At 46.9% G+C, this 20,962-nt stretch overlaps 5 protein-coding genes across 5 annotated transcripts; 3 read left to right on the top strand and 2 right to left on the bottom strand.

The window, feature by feature from the left end:
- Positions 1 to 625: 625 nt before the first annotated feature.
- Positions 626 to 1,955, top strand: F5Y00DRAFT_268901 (glycoside hydrolase family 43 protein; the record flags this gene model as incomplete). Its single annotated transcript, XM_048012344.1, has 6 exons — positions 626 to 670; positions 856 to 939; positions 1,000 to 1,108; positions 1,208 to 1,335; positions 1,378 to 1,566; positions 1,665 to 1,955. 6 exons carry the CDS (start codon positions 626 to 628, stop codon positions 1,953 to 1,955), a joined length of 846 nt encoding a protein of 281 aa, XP_047865732.1.
- Positions 1,956 to 2,359: 404 nt separating this feature from the next.
- Positions 2,360 to 7,245, bottom strand: F5Y00DRAFT_268899 (WD40-repeat-containing domain protein; the record flags this gene model as incomplete). The annotated part of the gene is made up of 3 exons (XM_048012342.1): positions 6,615 to 7,245; positions 4,664 to 6,538; positions 2,360 to 4,561 (listed from the first exon to the last, which is right to left on the bottom strand). The coding sequence occupies exons 1-3, from the start codon at positions 7,116 to 7,118 to the stop codon at positions 2,360 to 2,362; spliced, it is 4,581 nt and encodes a 1,526-aa protein (XP_047865731.1). The 5' UTR covers positions 7,119 to 7,245.
- Positions 7,246 to 7,712: 467 nt separating this feature from the next.
- F5Y00DRAFT_268897 (uncharacterized protein) lies at positions 7,713 to 9,170 on the top strand (the record flags this gene model as incomplete). The annotated part of the gene is made up of 1 exon (XM_048012341.1): positions 7,713 to 9,170. Exon 1 carries the CDS (start codon positions 7,836 to 7,838, stop codon positions 9,168 to 9,170), a length of 1,335 nt encoding a protein of 444 aa, XP_047865730.1. The 5' UTR covers positions 7,713 to 7,835.
- A 1,219-nt stretch (positions 9,171 to 10,389) lies between these two features.
- F5Y00DRAFT_234886 (uncharacterized protein) lies at positions 10,390 to 13,582 on the top strand. Its single transcript, XM_048007480.1, has 7 exons — positions 10,390 to 11,215; positions 11,296 to 11,301; positions 11,365 to 11,852; positions 11,937 to 11,966; positions 12,034 to 12,182; positions 12,240 to 12,729; positions 12,823 to 13,582. Exons 1-7 carry the CDS (start codon positions 10,429 to 10,431, stop codon positions 13,405 to 13,407), a joined length of 2,535 nt encoding a protein of 844 aa, XP_047865729.1. The 5' UTR covers positions 10,390 to 10,428; the 3' UTR covers positions 13,408 to 13,582.
- Positions 13,583 to 15,156: 1,574 nt separating this feature from the next.
- Positions 15,157 to 20,278, bottom strand: F5Y00DRAFT_252684 (Sucrase/ferredoxin-like-domain-containing protein; the record flags this gene model as incomplete). The annotated part of the gene is made up of 3 exons (XM_048009957.1): positions 15,157 to 15,894; positions 15,968 to 16,295; positions 18,153 to 20,278. 3 exons carry the CDS (start codon positions 20,276 to 20,278, stop codon positions 15,157 to 15,159), a joined length of 3,192 nt encoding a protein of 1,063 aa, XP_047865728.1.
- Between the last annotated feature and the right edge of the window lie 684 nt (positions 20,279 to 20,962).

The raw sequence follows: 20,962 nt of genomic DNA, 5'->3' as shown, positions 1-20,962 counted from the left end.
GTTTGGGTTGTTCCCGATTATTCCGTCCCATCTTCCATTTCCGGCTCGGACCGTCGTGCGAGTTCTAATTTTAGACCCGTATCTTATATGTTTCATGTTATGCACGCATGTATAACTAACTTAATCTTGACACCAGCCCTATGGATCTCGTAGGATCTCAGAAGTATCCACATAGGGGTAGGTGCACATGTAAGCACCTTAGGATTTAACGTTATCCGAATAGTATTTTACATAGTATCGCGACTGCAGCATACCTTCAGAAAGGCCAAATGATCAATTATATTCGCGACCGGCATGAGTAAATACGGTTCTTATTTTAAAAGGGTAGCGTGGCTATTACCTGGGTTGGTAGTCTATAAGTCACTTAACGTATAACGCATTCAACGTAACCCTAAGGTCTGATTATATGTAAAGCAAAACCGCCGGACGTTCAGGATTATATGCGTATTCAATCCGGAAGCTGGAGCGCTACACAAGATGGGGGCACTCTGTCGCGGGTTGGATTAGGGGTATTTAAGAATCGTGGTTGCCCCTTGTGAGGCGGGTGATCTTCTTGTTGTTAATCAGAGTATATAATTGTCTTTAACTGCTATATATTATCATGAAGCGGATTATTTTATTCTCTATGGCCGCCGGCCTCGTAGCAGCTCTTCCTCAGCCAGATTTTGGTGTAAGTCAGTATTCTTAGTTATATTATAGTAACTAGATAGTTATCCACCTATTCTTACAAATGATGATTGCGATCATGGTAATCGTCCTCTTCGCTCCTCACCCCCTAAATACCCCCAACACATACACCGCCATCATAAGCACCCACCCGTCAACATATACCCCACCACTAACCCCTCTTCCTAGTCCATCGAACTCGAAAACGTAACGGTCTCCGAATTCGAGGCTAACGACCTCGTCGCCCGGGGCAAGGGTCCGTGGAACGGCCCGGTCATGGACATCAGCTTCCCGGACCCGGCGCTACTCATCGACGGCAACATGTGGACCTAGACCAAGATGGACGCCATGCCCGACGTCGGGTCTTGGATCGACCCCAAGAACAAGGGTATCTGGGCCCCGAGCGTGTTTAAGAACGACAATGGGAAGTACGTCTTGTACTGTAAGTTATCTTATACTAACCCCCCCAACCCCCCCTTTATTTTTTATTTTTTCTTTTTTAAAGGGGGGGAAGAGAGTTAGGGATTAATAAACGGCATAGTCTCCGGCCAGCGAAAAGGCGGCCGCCGGTGCGCAGGCGTCGCAACGGCGGACTACGCGCAGGGCCCGTTCGAAGCGACTCCGCAGCCGCTGATCTGCGACGACGCGGGCGGCGGGATCATCGACCCGGTGTAGTTCGACGACGGCAAGTACCGGCGGATCATCTGGAAGGTCGACGGCAACGCGCTGGGCGGTCCCAAGAACGGCGACTACAAGCCTACGCCCATCCGCATCCAGAAGGTGACGCGCGACGGCTTGACGCTGCAGGGAAGCCCGAAGACGATTCTTAATCACGCGGGTGATAAGAACGATGGGCTTATGGAGGGCCCGGCTATGTATAAGCGGAAGCCGGGGTCGTATGTAAGTGTCCCCCCAAACACCCAAAAACTCCCCCCCTTTTCTCCTATCTTCACTATATTGTCTGTGTAAGTTCGCTCGCAGACAAGGTATGAATGCAGGTCCTATTCTTTAGCACGCATTGCGACAGCTACGATATTCAATACGCATGGGCGACCAAACCCGACGGAGACTTCGAACACCGGAAGACACTCGCCCGCTCCGGTCCTAACCAGCCGATCTACGAGCCGGGCCATATGGACATCGCGTCGGACGGGAAGACGATCGCGTTCCACGGCCGGGATAAGCCGGGTAATCCTAAGGATACCAAGCGCCGCATTTACATCGGCAAGACCAAGTTCCCCGAGGGCGACTACAGTGATGGTATTAAGGTGCTTAATTATCAAGGTTAGAAGGTTGGTAGATATATAAATTTAAGAGATGTGGAGAGAATAAGGGTTTCGTCATACATATAGAGTTCAATTTTGTATATAACTGCCTATAATATATATCATGAGGTGAAGCAAGAAGCATGGAAACAACTTCGTTGCTGCGCGAGGAATTATAAGTCATCTATAGGAGCCTATGTCTACCGGTTGTGCACACAGGAAGTATCCCCATACCCAGAATCCCGACAATATAATATCATGCAGGTATATAATGTAATATCCTCCTTCTGATTAGATTCATTCATCCTAGCCCCAAGTTCACTCCCTTTGACCCCTCACCTAAGATACATAGTTAAACTATGCCCTTTAAGAAGGTAGAACGACTGGACGTACACTATATTGCATTTACTATCCCTGTATAAATGACTTTACAGTGGTTTCGTCCTTTTGAATATAAAAAATAACACGAGCCCTGATCGGCTTCCGATCACAACCTTATCCCTTCCCATACTCACTGCCACGGACGACGACGTAGGTCGATACTGTTCAGGCAACACGAATAACGTGTTATTTTTATAGATAATCTGGCCCTGGTCAGGTTCAAAGCTGTAAGGATACCACTCGATTGACTCGATGGAACTTGAACTGGATGAACCGGCGGGGGGGTTAATTAGGAAGGGCCCCATCTCGGTGATAAAGTACTCAGGATACGTAGGGTTAGTATGCATAGTGCAGAACATCGTTGTAGTCCTAAACACCCGTACCCTGTCGCGGGTTTCAACATTCCATACCCTCACTACTTTATATGAAGATGCGATGAGAAGACCAGAATTCGGAGTGAAGGCCACTGCTAATGCACTATACCACCCGTCATCATCTTCTTCCACATCGGGTTCTTGTAACTCTACCACGTTCCACTGGCCATTCTGCAGTTTCAAAAGTAGCACATGACCATCGTCTCCCCCAGCAGCCAAGTAATTTCCGTCGCTAGAAAACGCGATAGACATAACCCAATCTTTGTGCTTATATACTATTAGGCCCTCTTGGTCGGCATTGTCATTCCCCGAAGTATTTGTCCCTTTGGCTTCCGGGATAATTTCATTTGCAACATTCCATATTCGAATCGTCCTGTCGTCAGATCCAGAAGCTACGAATCGCTCGTCATATGAAAACACAGCACTCCTAACCCAGTCTTCATGGCCGTGAAGTATGCGCGGCTTGGATTCATTATTCGTGTCCCAGATTCTAACAGTTCTGTCATTGGAAGCCGAAACTAATAGATTTGCATGGTGTGAGATCATAATAGATCTAACTTTACTACCATGACCCTCTAGCTTATGTTGAAATTCGCCCGTAATTCCATTCCAAAGACAAATCAGTCCATCCTCATCGGCCGAGGCTATCACATTACCGTCGTCTGAAGATGTTATGACGCTAATAGGTTGCATATGTGGCTGATCTCGCCAGAGAGTCCCGTCGTCGGTTTCGGCTATAGGTTCGTCGGTATCGTAATCCCAGATGCAAAGAGTTTCATCGTCTGAACAGGAAGCGAGGTGCCTTTGTGTTTGGGAAAATGACAGACCCCTCACAGCTTCCCTGTGCCCACGTATTATCTGCTCGGAGACTTTCGACGCACCATTGTAAGGTCCCTTCCAGATTCTAATTGTTGTGTCTTGAGATGCTGAAGCCAAACGTAGGCCTTCAGGAAAGAACGAGACCGCGCTAATGCTATCAGTATGGCCTTCAAGTCTAGTGGGCGGATTTTCCGATAGTAGTTCCCAAATGAGCACTGTGCCCTGGTCCGTACCAGTAGCAACAAATTTTGAGTCAGCGGAGAAAGTAATTCCAGCCCGAATGATAGTCATGCCATCTGGTGCTGGGAGATCCTTTAACTTCTCTTCACTTTTTACGTCCCATATTATGACATGATTCTCCGATGCAGACGCAAATAAGGCTCCATCACCTGAGAAGCTCACATTAAAGATCGCGGAGTCGGGATTCTTCCATATCCTTCTAGAGCAAGAGAGAAAATCCCAGGTGACGATAGTACTCCCTGAACATGCAACTAGCATATTCCCATCAGCTGAAAAGTCGAAGTCTGATATCCCAGACGCGCCCGTGTCACCGAATATATTAGAATAACTTGGAGTTTCTTTTAGCACTCCTGTGGTGACGTCCCAAAATTTGATTGTGTGTGCGGTTGACGCCGCTAGAACCCCCTTGGAGGAGAATGCAACATGATGAACCCAGTTGCTGAGTTCCAGAAGGTGTTGCAAGTTTCCTGTCCTTGTGTCCCAAATGCGGATAGAGCCGTCGTCAGATCCTGAAGCTAAAAGTTCGCCGCTATGGGAGTGCGCGCAGCAACGGACATAATCAGTGTGCCCTCGGAGAACACGCATGGCAAGACCCCAGTCCTTTCCTAATGCTGGCGGAACCACTAGCTCTGGAAACTCAGTTGGGAGTAGCCGCTTTCTTAATTTACTGTTGCTGGGGCAGAATAAGAGGGTATTCTGTGCTCTAAGTTTTTGGGAGCATCCGATTGATTGATGAAGAAGGAATAACTGGCGCGCCTCGAAAATAAATTCAAGTATATGCTTTATGTTGCTAGATTCGTCTTTATCAGACTTCGCCTACAGGAACACGTAGAAATATTGTTAGCGATTAACCCCTTTCCTGAAATTCCACCGATCCAGGGTGTGGATTGGACGACGTGTTGATTTAGGTTTACATACCTTTCTCTTCCATACAGTTTCGAGTTCTTGGATAAGGCTCAGCGCTCGTGACAGATGCCCTGTTGATGACAACAATTCCAACCATTTCAAGGGGTATTCGGTGAGAAAGTGAATAACCGTGTCTCTAACTTCGTCAGTAATGTGACTTTCGCAGAGATGCTTGATCCAAAACACTGCTATATAGGACGTTGACTTCCTTAAGCTCTCTGGATGGTCTTGAGATGAATCTCCTGGGGATCCCCCCCATGATCGAGATAGAGAACGAAAACTACATCGTACGATCTTCCAGTGGGTATCTTGGATTTTATCCGACATTTCTCGTTCAATAAAGTCTCTAGCAGACTGGTGCCTGAAGCATATAACGTCGTCGTATGCCTTTAAGAATGAGAAGCACCCCTTATTGACTAGTATCGAAAGATTAACCTCGGGCGGTAGGTCCACAAGTTCCTCAAGGTCTAAGATTGGAAGAGGTCTGTATGCAACGACCATGACCAATAATATTTGGTTACAGTAATCCGGATCTGTCGAGTATAGCTTTTTAATACTTTTCTTCATATGGGTATATAACGACTCAATATCGGCCGGTAACTGACGAATTATCTTGGGAGCATGCCAAGAATCATTCTGCTTGATAGCTTCGCATGCTATCTCGATCCATAGGTAATTCCAAGGCGAGGAGTCACGTAGACATCGTATGACTTCAGTTTCGAGGTCTCCTTTGAAGTGCATGCCACATTGCACAAGTTCACTCACTTCGGAAGGAATGTAATGCTCACGGAATATGGCCGATAACTCCTCGCTATAAGAGTCAAGACAGAGATCGACTTGTCCTGGGAAACACAATTCGCTCTTTTCCCTGCCCAAAGATACTAGCCATCTGACTTTGGAGGACAATCCTAAAGATGCACTAATTAAACTCAAAAGGGCAGTTATTTGAGTAGAATTATACTCGCCAGCCCCATCAACTATAAAAAGCGTATTGGCGAATTTCTCATCCTGAATTATATTATAGAATATAATTGAGAGAGCGTAGAAGTCGGTCGGCTCGTCGAAACCTTTTCTCTCCGTTCGTTTTCTCGCCTCGACAAAGTGATTCTTTAGGGACGGCTGACTATCTAGAGTGAGGCCGATAAGGCTTCTTAGCACCCATGCGGCATTCTTTGGCTCAGTTGGATCACTGCCACGAAAGTGTGATAGTAATTCAGGACTATCACCTCCACCCAGTCCCTGAGAGTAGTACCCATGAATGATCGCGGTAACAAGCATTGCCTTGCCGGTTCCCAGAGCACCGAACACCCAGAGTACGCGGGCGGTCTTGTCGAATTCCTCATATTCTTTAGTTGAGGTTACCCAATCGAAGAGGCGTTCCAAGGTAGTCTTTAACCCCCCTTCTGGATTAGGAATATTATGTTGCCGGCCAATCGTATCAAGGATGGGTACCTCATCTTCGCTTCCAGTGTCCGTTCTTGTATTAGACTCTTCTTCATCAGTAGAACTATCGCTTTGCTCATCGGAATTTTGGAGTGATTCAAGCAGTTGTTTGATTTGAGTCTCTACCTGCTGTCCACTAAATGTAGACAGCCCTTCTTCAGCAGACACAATATTTGCTTGACTTAGGTCGTTCAAATCGACAAGATCCGACGAATAAGGACTCTGAGAACATACGATCTTGATCTGATAGGAAAGTATCGCCTTGTAAACATCAACTATCCTACTCCTAAGGATCCCTTGCTCTGTAGAGTAGCAGTCTCCGGTAGTATTTTTCTCGTCTTGAATGAGAAGCTGTGGTAGAATGCTATACCATGCCATTCTAGACAGGACATAAACGACCCCCGCGACAATGGAATCTGGGCGGGACTTGGAATCGAGAATCCCCTAGTTTGTAACGTCGTTAGAACCTCGATGTCTTTCATTAAGGTGGAGAGGATGGGGATATTCATGGCCTACGTACTTGTAAAGACACGCAGACCGCCGCCCACACCAATGCGTTTTCTGGGTAGTCCACATTCATCGATCGAAAAGTACTCTTCAAGTTCTGAATAGAAGTGTAGTCCGTTACTTCGTCCGTTTTGGAAAGCCAGATATCCACTATTTTATGCATTTGCGCTCTTCTGTTCTGTAGATCTAAGGAGTCAATGTTGTTTTCCCGGGTCATTGAAGGACGCCTCAATTCCAAGCTCCGAGGTTCTCCCTCCATCCATATTGCCAGGATCGCCTCGTAGCTACTTAGTAAATCTGGGTATTCGGTTTTGAGGCTATCGTATGCTTCGTCCCATAGATTTGGTTTGTTTCCAAGAGTAACCGACGGCGTTATATCACTGGCTGAGGAAGCATCAGAGGCTTCAGGCTGCGTCGCATCAGAGGCTTCAGGCTGCGTCGCATCAGTTTCGACTGCATTCGGCTGTGCTGAGTCCTTAGCCGTGTAGTCAACGGGCTGAATGACTTCGGTTGACATGGTAGCCAGTGCTGATGAGATATAATCTTCGGTCGCCTCCGGTGATGTTGATTTTTTAGCTTTTGGTTCCGGAGATCTATCGCCGTTATGTGAAGAGTCTGTGTTGGCTTCGGGGATTCTGAATTATAAGTTTGAAGATCACCTTCTTGAGAAAATACGCTGCATTGCCTTAGAAATAGCAGTCGGTATTACGCTTCGTAGTGCGCGTGAGTTTATTTTTGATATTGGGACCGATTAGCCTGCCGACATTGAAATGGAACGATCAGGGGTAGAATATTTGTGGTCAAGGTAGAAATGCTAGTGAAGATATTCCACAATGTACGTAAAAAGAAGAAAAGCCTCAGTGGGATCTTTCTATAGCAGGGAAGGACTTGGGAAGTTTTCGATTGGTCGTCAACTACGGGGACTGTGTTACTATATGTATCAATATGTACTCGGTACAATAGGTATGTTTTCGGGGTTTCAAGATCGCCGATGGCCACACTATAGATGACGACGCAGCAAAGGGGGGGGGTATGAACGAAATTCTTAAAATGAGAAGTACCTAACTCGTCTATTAACACCAGTCGGATGAATGAGTGGGTATATTATAGTAGCTAGTCACATATCTTAGCTGATCAACTCTCTCGATATTCGCCAGAATTCCAACCAACCCCGGACCTCCACCACTACTGCAGAATCTTATCATACCGTTCAACATCAGCGGTAGAATACCTCATGAGTGCAGACACCAACTCTGAAATGGACAACTACGCTGTTATGGATGATATAGACACACTGGAGTCTATTAAATTCAACCTACACGAGAATCTAAGTAATGATGCTACCCTTCAACAGGGAGGGCTCAAATCCTATACCGCCAACGAAAATAGTAGTGTGATTTACGAAAGGAAGAAGTCGGATCATTCCGTCAAGGTCGAAAGGCTTCTCTGGGTAGACGGGTGGGAAGAGACTATTGGAAAGGGGGAGAGCGTAGTGAACAAACAGGAAATGACGCTCATAGTTCTCAAGTTTTTACTAGCATCACAAGATCCAGATACGAGGATCAGTTTTATGAAAGCATCCATCTTGTTTGAAGACCCAAACAAGGACGCCAAAAACACTGGGGCCCCAGGCGGACCAGAAGTAATAGCGTGGGCTCCTTTTCACTCAGAGGAACGCTGGAATGGGACATCTGCCGAGCTAAAGGAAACTACCACTATAGAGGGGAATTTCAATGCTGGTTATTCGAACATTGGGGTCTCTGGTAAGCGCGGCTACGAGGGCGAGATATCATGGGCTCGAACCGACTTCGACAAGGGGCGCGCGATACCCGAGACGAACAATGCTGGTGGATACAACGGAGTCACGTGGACTCTAGAGCAGAATCCATTGCAAAAAAAGGGGGTCGCGCAAGAAATCTGGACCACGGTCCTCTTATCGAGGCAAAGCAATGCCCCCTACTTGGTGAATTTCAATATAGACGTGCGTGCTGGCACCGTCCAAGAATATAAGGACAAAACCAAGCGCTTTTTTGGCTTCGGGCCGGGACAAACTAAAGCTTTTTTGGTTACCCCGTGGAAGAAGGATGTCTGCAACTCCGAGGGCGAGGACATCATGCAGTGCATTGACTTGAAAAACCTAGGGAGGCTTCGGCAGCAAGGAAAGAGGACTAAGCTAGAAGTCAAGTGGGGGCCTAGCTATAAGATTGAAACATCGAAGCCTATACAGGTCGCCGTGGACGACACCACCATTAGTGACATGGAAGAGAAGAAACTCGGTAGGGTAGTGAATACGGCAGCGCCTCCAGCTTCAACAGTGGGCTCCCCAGCTCCATCGATGCCTAACACGCAATCTTTTACACTACCTGTCACTTCTGGTCCTCCCCGAACTGACCAGTCAACACTCCCACCTCTGTTAATTGGCTGGTGTAACCAAACCCCGACGTTGATCGCCGACACAACCCGACTTACGGCATTGGAGGCACGGCTGGGACAGATAGAAGCCCGCCTTGCGCAGCAGGACTTATTGATACTACAGTTGCAGCGGGCGCTTGCGGCGAAGGACAACTAAGTACCTTAGGTAGGTACGTAGGTAGGCAGCCAGCCAGCTAGCAAGATTGAAGCTACAATATACCTAGGCTTTTGTTTAATAATACTACCGCTTATCAATTACTTTCTCTGGCTATATCGGTTGGGGTACGATCAAGGTTTTGTAATAAGTCTTAACAAATCAGTCAAGCTACGTGTCTGATTACGATATTGGTAGGTAGGCTGTGAGCCTCCATGCATGATGCATCTCCGAAGCTGAAAATTATCAATGCAGAACCTTGCATTATACCGACACAATGCCGATATATAATGTCAAATTCTCGAATCAAAGCTTTGCCGTAACAATTGCCACGCTGTTACGACATCTTGTAAGTAACTACAGCCGCAAATACCGAACAAGAGGTATCTATACATACATAGTACCTGGATATCACCTCTCAACACTGTATACGAGTGAGACATTTCTTCAACTCACGCACAGCACAGCCTTATGTGCGGATATCATATTCTCTCGAACCTCTAAGTAATTGCAATCTTTATTAGACAATCTAACTCAATATATCACAATACTATCATATTAGTACCAGCGTAGAGTTGCGATGGTTTCACGCATACCGAACGAAGATGGCCCAATCTCCAATATCAAAAGGACATGGGAGAAAATACTGGGAAAAGATGACAAAATAGACTCGATGGTCGCAGACGGGGTCTTCAAGCCACTGAAAATGGCCTTGTCTGCAATCCAGACCGAGGATTCGGATGTGAAAAAACAGATGATGGTGGAAATTACCGAACTGTTGAAAGTCGGCCTAAGGAACGTTGACGACTGTGTTCGATGGCTTGTTCTTTTCCAGACGGTCGAAGACATGGATACCACTTCCCAATCAGACACCAGGGAAGATTCCGAGACATTAACGGAGATCCCAATTGAGATGGAAAAAGATGTGAACATTTTGATCATGAGAATCATCATCTCCATAGCCCCTTATTTAGCTTTTGAAAATCCTATAATGACATCCGAAACCATGGATGATATGCAGAAAACATGCAGGGACAAGAAGAAACACAAGTACGACGCAAAAATGAAGAAAAATAAGAAAACCACTCCTTTTCATAAAGCAGCAGAAGACGGCAACGGAAAAGCCCTCAGGCATATGATCCGCCAGGGGCGTGAGTTTTGTCGCCACCAATTTGGAATCGATACTTGCCACAGGCGCTACATAATTACTAAGGCTTTCAACGTGACCCCGAAAGACTGTCACGAACTACTCCTTGAGATCATGCGATGGACCGACCCAAGCTCTAAACATAAGGAGACCGCTCTTCGCTTGGCTGCTGATGCTGAGGATGGTGATAAACTCGGAGCATTGTACGCGCTCCTGGATTTCGATACCCGCCTTGCAGGACCACCAGATAATACATTCCAGTGTGCACTAGAAGACGGGAAAATCAATGTGGTGAACGCATTCTTTAAATACGAAAAACTGAGAGAGCAGTTCGCCACAAGCAAGAACGTTGTTCAAGCCATGGGTCGCGTGAAAAAGGGGTCATTAAAGCAGAAAAAGCAGGAACCCGGTCGTCTCAAAAAACGACCAACAAATCTGGAGTCCGACAACGATTCTTATCAGCAGATTGTACGCAGTTTGATCGGTTGTACCACAACATTTGATGAGCAAGTTGTTGAGAAGATAATTGAGCTTGACTTAGAAGAAGCTTGGGAAAAGCTACCAGTCGACATGAAAAAGCATGAGACCCCAAAAACGCGAGGGCTTCTTCACCTTGCAGTTCGACACCAAAACCTCGGTTTCGTAGAGAAGTTCCTACGGCTTTACCCGAACTCCGTCACCTTCCAAGCCGATTTGCCTGCCGCTGAAAGAGGTAGCGCGCAAAGAGAGTCATGCTATCCATTGTGGCATAACAACAAGGCCATCGTAAATTCAGAAGTAAAGGATAGAAACACGGAAGACAGCCCGGACAAAATCAAAATCCGCAATGCGATAGTTACTGCCACAATTAAGGGGGTGGGGAAAATGCAAAGGTTGTCAGAAATATTCCAAGATTCCAATGGTAAGTATAGCTTATTACGACACCGCACTTCTTTTCGCAAAGGATCTATTAAAACCTCATAGCTAACTATTTTCTCTTAGAAGTCGGTAAGCAAAAACGATGCCGGCTGCGTCACCCAATATCAAGTTTCTGATTATCATGTCTTATAGTTAACGAGCTATGCTTTGATCTCTCGCGATTTAACTCAAAGGTGTATCCAATATCGGATTTCGTTCACTCTTTGATCAACCACCGAGAAAACCCGGGCCTGTTATCTTACGAACATACCCTGAAATATGCCGACTTCCCAGCGTTAGACTTGGGACCTGACAAAGAGACACCCGGCAACAGTGTTCGTGTTGAACATAAGGAAGTCTTCGGCATCCTCGATTGGTTACGAGACAAAGGGGTTTACGAAATAATCGAGCTTATAGTGCCAGATAGGCTAGTAAACCCACATAATGAGGTAGAGATTGCAAAGTATGTCAAAGACTTCAAAGTTGAGAACCTCAACTGGAGAATTTTAGACATGTCTATATCGGTTTTTCAGGACGAAGAGACTAAGGAAAGAATCGAATACCTCCACCTATACTCAAGTGGGAAGCGAGCAGTTATTAGCCATTGGCTAAGCAACGAAGGAGTCGCATCTCTTAAAAATGTAAGTTCGACTTAACGAATGATTTCTGAGCCATTGTTTTCCAATGGTATTAAGCGATGCCTGCTAATGTAATCTTAAAATTAGCTGAAAACTCTCGATATTTACGTCATACAGGTTGGAATAATATTCCTCAAGTACTTGTCGTTTTATTAAAGACTTTAACAACTAAATTATTTTCTAGGAACTGATGACGAGGCAAGAGTGTTACGATACCCTTGCTTATATTCGTCGCGAATTTAAGAAGGCAAAGAGTGCTCAAGATATCGATATCAATATAACCGCTCAGCCATGGAATCCAACCCATGAAAGATTGGCTGACTTGGAAGAGATGTGTGTTTTCAAAGATTTATATTAATTATAGAAAGTGTTAAGCTAACACATCTCCAGAGCCGAAAGGGCTTTCCCGAAACTATCGCGTTTCATTAGAAGCTATTGTAAGCATACGGAAGACTACGATACCGGAAAACGACCATTCCGCCCAATAAAAGTGGCCATCATCGATAACGGCATATTGAGCATCGCTCCCGGTTCTGAAGTTCTTTGGGGCGGTTCTAAGACTTATCAACGGTCAGACAACTATTCAGGCTCCTCCGAAACCCAGTACATAAAACAAGAAAGTCCAGATGACTCTAAAAGCGATGGCAAATTCTCAGATTTGAAAGGCCACCGCGGGAATCAAAAAACCCTTTGGTCACGTGTTAAAGGGGGTAAGTCTTTCGTAGATGAAGGGTCTCGGGTTGGTCCGTGGCTATTCGCATCCGACCCGCATGGAACGCAGATGGCAAATATCATTTGTGCGATCGATCCACTATGCGAACTCTACGTAGCGAAAGTTACAGAAGGTAGATACGGTGTCACTCCCTCGAGAGTTGCAAGGGTAAGTAAGGATTTCAATGAATCTTTCAAAGGCACAATTGATTTATTAAATGGTTATACTGTGGTAAGCTAACAACGTGCTCTCATATGCAAGGCAATCCGGTGGGCGATACTTCAAAAAGTGGATATCATCTCCATGAGCTTCGCGACATTAGACAATAACCCTGACCTAGAGCGAGCCTGTAACGACGCGGACGCAGCAGGGATTGTGATGCTATGCAGCACACATGACGAAGGAGCGAAAATTAAAGACGCTTATCCAGCAAGTTTCCCGTCAACAATTTCTATCACTGCTTGCGATGAATTTGGTTCGCCGCTTCGAAATAGCCAACAAAAGTACGACTATGGAATTTTAGGTCAAGATGTGGCCGCAGGCGTAGTCCCGTTTCTTGAGTCTGATGATCGTATATCTGGCAGTTCTGTTGCCACAGCTATTGCTGCCGGACTTAGCTCACTGATCTTATCTTGCGATAGAATCGCTCACCCGGACGGCACGTACGAAGTATCTCCCAGGAAGGCTATTGTAAAGCATCATCTACGCCAAATGTTGGCCACGGACGACCAATACATATTGCTGGAGAAGTTCGGGCGCATTGATCTTAAACTGAAAGATGGTCTCAATATTGTTGCCGAGGAGATCATAAACAATGTGTTCAAAAAGGCAACTTACAACACCTAGTGTTTACATGCTATAAGGGTATATTCGCAACAGATATGATCGGGAAGGAACTAATCGATGTATTCTCTCATTACTTACCCCTGGATTCCCCGGTCGGCATTGGGGTATTTAGATAAATACTCTTTGACTTTTCATATATAGCTTCGATCTATTATTATCCATTGCAATTCACCCAGCTTGCTTAAATCCTCATATCGTATGCGTATTTGAGTCATATATGTTTACTACTTTTTCGAGTGAAAAGGTAGAAACTGTATAGTAATATTTATGTATTATGATAAGTGAAGAAGCGACCTTAGAACACATAGATTTGGATGTAATTACCTAGTAAATTGCAATGAGTTTATATCCTAGTTACGCATATTATCAAGTATTAGCAGGCCCATCTAACAACTCTTAAGTTGGTAGGGACTATATTACACAAGCAGCTCAAAACGCATTTATTAAAGGAAACCCTTTTATCGCTAATGAGCCTCCAAACCCCGTAAGTGTCCTCGATCTTGGCGAATCTAGTGTATGGGTTGATTTAAAATTTATATCACCCGTAAACTCCGTTTTCCTTTGGGTTGAACTTAGAGAACTGTCCACCAAAATCTTCCCGTTGCTTCCTTTTCGCTGTCAAAGGAATAGCTAGAGTCGTTGTAGCCGAGAGAGATTGCAACTGATTACCTCTTCAATACGCTATAGCGTTGACCACGCCACGGTCTCCTTTCTAACACTGTATGCTGTTAGCCGCCAGGAACAAGTCCCAGGATAATCTATTTCCTTGATATATGAGAAAAGAGTATCTTATGCCAACTGCGTCCAGTTCAAGATCTTACCCTGATTATGGTGGGTTGGATCGTGAAACGTTGTATATCTCTCTCTCGTAGCGAGCTTAATTGTCTTAAACCACTGTGCAGATTTTTAAACCATTCTAGACATCATTATTGGCAGTTAAATGAGTTACCGTTTGAGAATGCTTCGTTGGGTACTAGTGGGATGCTGGGACCTTGGATGAGACAGTTAAAACAAAGTCAATACCATGATAGATCTATATCCCACATCAACTTCTGCATCTATAACCTAGGGGTCTTTTAAAGTAACTTTATTGTCTATATATGTTCCAGTTCACCTCGTAATAGCTTTTCCTTGCACATCCCTATAGAGTATCATTTCTATAAAACATTACCTACCACATTTGAGGAACGCTTAGTCGTATGGTCCTGGGAATCAATCATATAACCGAGTGTTGATTAAGGTTAAGGCTAAAGATAGAGGATGCCTTGAGTACAGACTTGTTAATTGTTAATAATTGATGTGAAGATAATAATGCAGACGATACATAGTAGTCATTCCATTTGATTTGCCTGTCCCATCTCATCCCATCCCATCTCACCAGCACTGTCATCTTGAACAGCGCGATATAAAATGTCAATAAATATCATTCCGTCTATTTATAATAGCATCATATATATGAGACGACAACACAGGAAAGCAGTCACAGAAAGGTCGGTCTTCTCGTCACTATAAAACTGCATTATTATGCCCATTATCATCACCATGAGCCATTATTCCACCGGGTCTCTAGGATCTGCATGTATATGTAAAGGAAACCGCCGCGCCGGCCTACCACATAGCTGAGCCATAGCGTCTATCTGTACTTCATAGCGATGCTGAATGGTGGGTATGCAAACTCCCTATTTCTGCTCTAGAAACCGCACCGAATTCACATTCTGTCTAAGATATCAATACCCTTTCTCCAGGCATCTACCAGCTCATCATCCCCGTGCTCCGATCAAACCCACCCCGCAGCTGCTTATCCGGCTTGACAACCTTGCCCTGCAGAATCGTATACCGAACCAGATTCTCGCAGTCCTCGGGACGCACTCGCGCAAGCCAGATACACTGGCCAGCTCCTACATCCGGCTCCTCAGCTTCCTCTCCATCCTCCGCAGGCACCGGCTTCACAACCTTGACCTGCGGCTCCTGGCCCGGGGGCAGCTTCCCTCGATCTACCTTATCGAGGCCGAAGGCGTCCGGGCGGCGGTAAATTAGGACGTTGGCCGAGTACTTGTGACCTCCGACGTGGTTGACGAAGTAAATGCCCACACCTCCGGGTCTCTCATCATCGAGATCGCGCTCCAGACCCAGCGGGCGCAAGTGCCGCTCAAGCTCCTTCTTGATGAGCGGTGCGCTCTGACCGCAACGGGCGTCGCGCGTGCGGTGCGAGCACAGGAGGACGATAGCGCGGTGGGGACAGGGGCGCGCGTGCATGTCGCCGACGGCGGAGCGGGACGACGGGATGGTTGTGGGGAGGGAAATCGGGTCTAGGGGGTCTGAGGTTGTAGGCACGCGTGAGATGTACTTGTTGATGAGGGAGGGGACGGCGGGAGGCGTCACGTTGTCGATAATGGTGAAGGCGGGGAGAACCAAGATGGATGTGGGTTGCGAGTAGTCGGCCTGATGCGACGATGTGGGCATGTTGGAGGCGGAGAGCATGAGGCGCTAAGTTGCGTGGTGTCAGTATATCCATATATTCTTCTAAGTAGCATATGAAAACGAGGGGGAAAAAACCTACCCCGTTACCAGGTTTACTAGCATGCCCAAACGCCTCCATCACACTGCCCTTCTCATCCTCCACATCCCTCTTCCAATCCGACTTGCTAGTCGCGACGATGACGTGCGTGCTCCAGGGCTTGATATTGCCGTACAGCGGGTGCGACTCCTCGACCTTGAAATGCCGCGGGTACTTAACGGTGCAGCTGTCGCAGTCGTGCTTACACGCCTCGCCGTCGACGTCCGGCCGCGTCTGCGGGAACAGCTCCGACGCGCGCGCGCTCCCGGTCAACGCCCGCCGCGCCCCTCCGATCAGCGAGAGCAGACCTGCCGCCATCTTTCTTTCTTTTCTTTCTTCTCCTCCCCGAAGGTTCTTCCCCTTTGGCCGATTGGGTCGGCAGTTGGCCGCAGATAAAAAAAAAAAAATGTAAATGTATAAAGTTTGCGACACGGAGAATAAATAAGTCTAAGAAGCGGCTGGAGCTATGGTGGGGCAGGGGTGAGATGCCAATATATCTTATCTGATCCGGAGATTGGGTTAGTGCTGCAAGCTAAGTGGGGAAGGGAAGGGGGGGAGGTGTTTGGGGAATTGAGTTTTGGGGGCTTGTGCCTGGGAAGGAGAAAGCAAGGGGGTACGATAGGTACGATACGGTAATAGTATCCGCTGCTTGTAGCGTAAGACGAAACTAAAAAAAGTCGCAACACTTACATAACCAACTCTGCTGTGACTAGATTCCTCCTAGTCAGCGTAACGGTTCTGTATTCACCTGGTTATTTGTGAGAGGCGAGGAATCTTGTTGCGTCGTGACAAACGTCGCACGATCTATGGCAACCAAAATCCGAGCGCGATAATCTCCGAGGTAAAACAAGCGAAAAATCTAAACCTTCACTTACTTCACCCTTCCTTCCTTCTGAACGTAAAGGGGTTAGGTAAAAAAAAAAAATAGGAAAACGGCAAAAATAAAAAGGGATGGTAGGACTTTGGGATGACAAACTCGAAATAAAAAGAATTCTATTCGAGACCCTGCCGGGGCTCCCTATTATACATACCTGTCCTCGGTCGGGGTATCCCATCTCGGACAAAAGAGGGCACGTCCTTCGGAGTAAAGCCTTCGGCTTCCGAGCTGCCGCGTGTTCGTTGGCTCCAGCCATCACCGCTACAACTATGACTATGACTATAACGTATATGCTATACCGTATGGATTAAGTACATATGCCCGTCACGTCATTAGGCGTTAAGCCCACGATTTCTATTTGTTATAATAAAAAGAAGAAAATAATAATAATAACTGCCACGGCATCTCACCAGTACGGTAGGTATACTGCTTGCCGTATTCTATCTACACTATCTCCCCTTAAATCCGCCCTGTACACCGGTAGGGCTGTACAAGGTACATACAGTATAGGTTAGAGGTACCTGTAATACTAAATACGTTGAGCATTCGTAACCATGTTACGGAATACATGCGTACCTAACTTATGCAACCCACACTTCCAATAAGATATCAGATCGGCCCCAGGATTTTAACTGGCTCCGACCCCTGCCAAGGATCCCCTCGATTGGGCCTCACTTACGTACTCATCTTGTCCACCGTAACAGATGAGTACCTAACCTACTCTACTATATAGGTAGCCAAGTCGGACTTCAGGACAAACTCAACCGTCTATACTCGCACACATACGCACACATAATAGTCCGTAGGTATATAAATAAATATCGGGCCCCAAGTCCAGACATTACATTACCTACCACAGCGTTGTTATAGTTATCTTGAAGCATAACTCACACCTCTCACGAAACTCATAACCAAGCATCACGCATATAAACACGCACCAAGTTAACATGGCATCGTCATTACGTTCTATTCCCCTTATTCTTCTCGTGATCGAACAGTAGCCGCATAGACGACAACAACGACAGTCTACCTGGACACCAACGTACTGTCCGTTCGGGTATACATTACTCCTGTTTCTCCTTCTCTCATACACAAGAATTCTTAGTAGTCCAAAAGAAAAAAAAGAAGTCCCCTACCACGTTATAGTGCTCGACTCCTTCCCTTCTAACCCAGACTTATCCGTCCAGACCTTTCTTTTTAGTCCAGTCCAAGCCAAATTATCTTAGGTACACAAACAAGAATCAAACCCTGTGAACAAAAACAAGAAAAAAACCTCAAGTCCCCTCGCTCCCCTCTCCATCCGACGAAAACCCGCTTTTCCTCCGTCTCAGCTGCCCCATCTGCTTCATCGCCGCCCTGATCTTATTGCTCGCTTCGTTGAAACCCTCGTTACTATCCAACGTCGTGAACCCTGACACCGGAAACCCGCCGGACCCGAACCCGCCTCCGCTACTGCTGCTGCGGCTTCTAGACCGGGATGGCGGGCGCGTCGCGAACATACCGATGGCACCAATGTTGCTGAAAGACTCGTTTCTTGGGATGGCCTGGCTCGATTTTGTGGTATTCTTCCTCGAAAGGTGCGGGGAGTCCGGCGGCGTCGGCTCCGTCCTGTCTGGAACGCTAGCTTCCCTGAGCGAGATCGCACCGTTCGCACGCGGGTCTGCGACCAGACGCGTATGTTCGAAGTCCTCGTACATGTCGGGTCCGAGATCGTTGATGACCTGGACTACCTTCTCAGATAATTCTGCTCTCCGCTCCCGAAGCTTGTGGATGCTGTAACTAGATGTAGGGCTGATGCACAGAACAAGGGGCCTGAGAGATTTGAATATGTCCATACCAACTTCGCCAAAGCGCAAAGCGGCAAATGTGATAGCCGGGAAGACGATCCAACCAGCAATGAATACTAACCAGAACGGCACCCACTCCGGTACGTAGCCCCATAAGTGATCCTGGTACACCTTGAATGAGAGCAAGATGGAATATAGGTTGTAGAGCACGGGCGCAAACGCCATGGCCACGAGGAGTTTCCACGTGGCCATGACATCCTTGCCTTGTATCTTAACCGACGAAGCCGCTAACGCTTCTTTAGCCTTTTTATGGCTAATGATCTTAGATGCGGCAAAGACCGGCGCGAAAAGAACAAGGCCGGGGATCACACCGATGGAGAGAAGTAGAAGCTTAACAATCCGGTATAGAAGGGTGACGATAACTATCGGGAGAGTCATCTTAGCATAGGCCACTTGGTGGTCCTTGATATTGAGGTAGCTGAGCTGCTTGTTGTAATCCTTGATATTGTTCATCAGATCGATAATGCGTGGGTCATCCTTATATTTGGAGAAGCCGACGGCTAACCTCCTGTTCAGCTCCACCACCATGGGCAGAGGTAGTTTCTTCCCAGTATTGTATAGTCGCCGGGCTGCTTGGATGCACATCAAGGTATCGTAATCCGGAGCCGATACCGTAACGGCGCTCAAAGCTTGATGTACCATATCGAGTGTCTGGCCAATCGCATCTCTCCTCTCGTTGTTCTTATATTTCTCAACCAGATCTCTTGGGATTTGGAAAGGGGCTCCAAATTCAACGACAGCCCGTGACCGGAACTTGTGAGCATGGAAGTAGTTCATCCCAACAGGAACAATTTGCAGTCCACAGTCGGGGTCTTTGGCCAGGGTACCCAACGCCATGATGGCGACACCAGCCTTCAGAGGTAGCAATTCCGTCCTGTCATGGCTACCTCCTTCAGGAAAAATTCCAATACAACCACCTGATCTTAGACGATTGAAAACCGCCTCGTAAACCTCAGTCTGATCGATATGAGGAGCCAGCTTAAACTTAGTACCCTCAAAGCCATCTTTTGGGCCCTTCAATTCCTTATTAGTAAAATTTCCCTTCTCGTCGATATCGTCTCGACCGGTTAGCTGCTGCAGGGGAACCTTTCCCTTGAACGGCCGCTTAATTCGAATTTCCTTGGGTCCGATGATCTTGGATATGTCGATCGAGCTACCCGACTGGCCCTTCACGGAGGGCAGGAACAGCATGCCGCCAACCTCGGCTTCTTTTTCGAAGTCCGTGCCCACGCCTCGGATCAAGGTTGGATCGTTGATGGGGTCGGGAAGATAGATAACACCTGAAGCGGGTTTCGCTTTATCCTGCGCTCGGCCGACAGGGACGGACCCAGTCTGGCGGGACCCCCATCCGATGAAGCCGTGCACTGATTTCTCGGCGATGAGTAGGCCTACGCGCCGCTGGGCTTCATTTTTCAGCGTCCGTTGGAGGACTAAGCCGTCGACGAATTGGTTGGCATGCGGCGCGGCGACGAAGAGAATAGGCCCGGTCCTTGGCACTCTCCATGCGCCTCGCGGATGAACTTCGCGGAAGAATAAGTCTACGAGAACGGAAAATGTATGTAAGAAGGCGTCGTATTTCCAGTCGGACATGGGGTATAATTCTTTTTCTTTAGTAGGTTTGGGCTTTGCAACGGCGGAGGGCCGTGCCTCTTCGGCGGGCTTGCCGTCAGCGGGCTTGCCGTCGGCCATGGTCGCAAAAAGCAATCGAAGGTATAAATCAACTGTTGAAGTCGATTAGTGGCGGCGACGGATATGGCGGATTATTCGGTTCGTTCAAGTAACGACTGTAAAGTAGAGTTTCGGGGAGTTGCACGCGGACTCGATCGAGTGGGCTCAGAAACGGTCACGTTGTCAAAAGCTGGGTGTTGACGTGGTAGGTAAAAACGAATGGATTAGGTATTAAAGCCAGATTAGAAGAAGTCCGGGCTCAAGCTATTAGTATGTAGAAGTCTTAGCCCTCAGCTAAACAAGGAAGAAATATAAAAAAAACTTATAAAAAAAAGAGAAGGTAGCTAGGTTAGGTATCAATGGCTCTAGCACACACCAGCAATCGAGAGCGTCATTCTTGGTGAAGAATGATGGAGTAACAAGAAAACGCAATGTAGATCTTGCTCGGGCAGGTTTAATAAAAAGAAGAGAAGGAAAAAAACTCAATCAATCACAGGCCAAAATCCAGACAACTTGTGCATGAAAATGCAAGCCACAGCTCGTGGTACCCTGCCAGCTGCCTGCATGCCCTGGAAATACATAATACTACTGGAAGCAACTGGAATC

This window comes from Daldinia vernicosa, assembly GCF_022497035.1.
Source record: "Daldinia vernicosa strain CBS 139.73 unplaced genomic scaffold F5Y00scaffold_18, whole genome shotgun sequence".
In the NCBI taxonomy this organism is placed as follows: domain Eukaryota; kingdom Fungi; phylum Ascomycota; class Sordariomycetes; order Xylariales; family Hypoxylaceae; genus Daldinia; species Daldinia vernicosa.
Note: the sequence above shows the minus strand (reverse complement) of the source record. Positions and strands in the feature narration are given on the sequence as shown.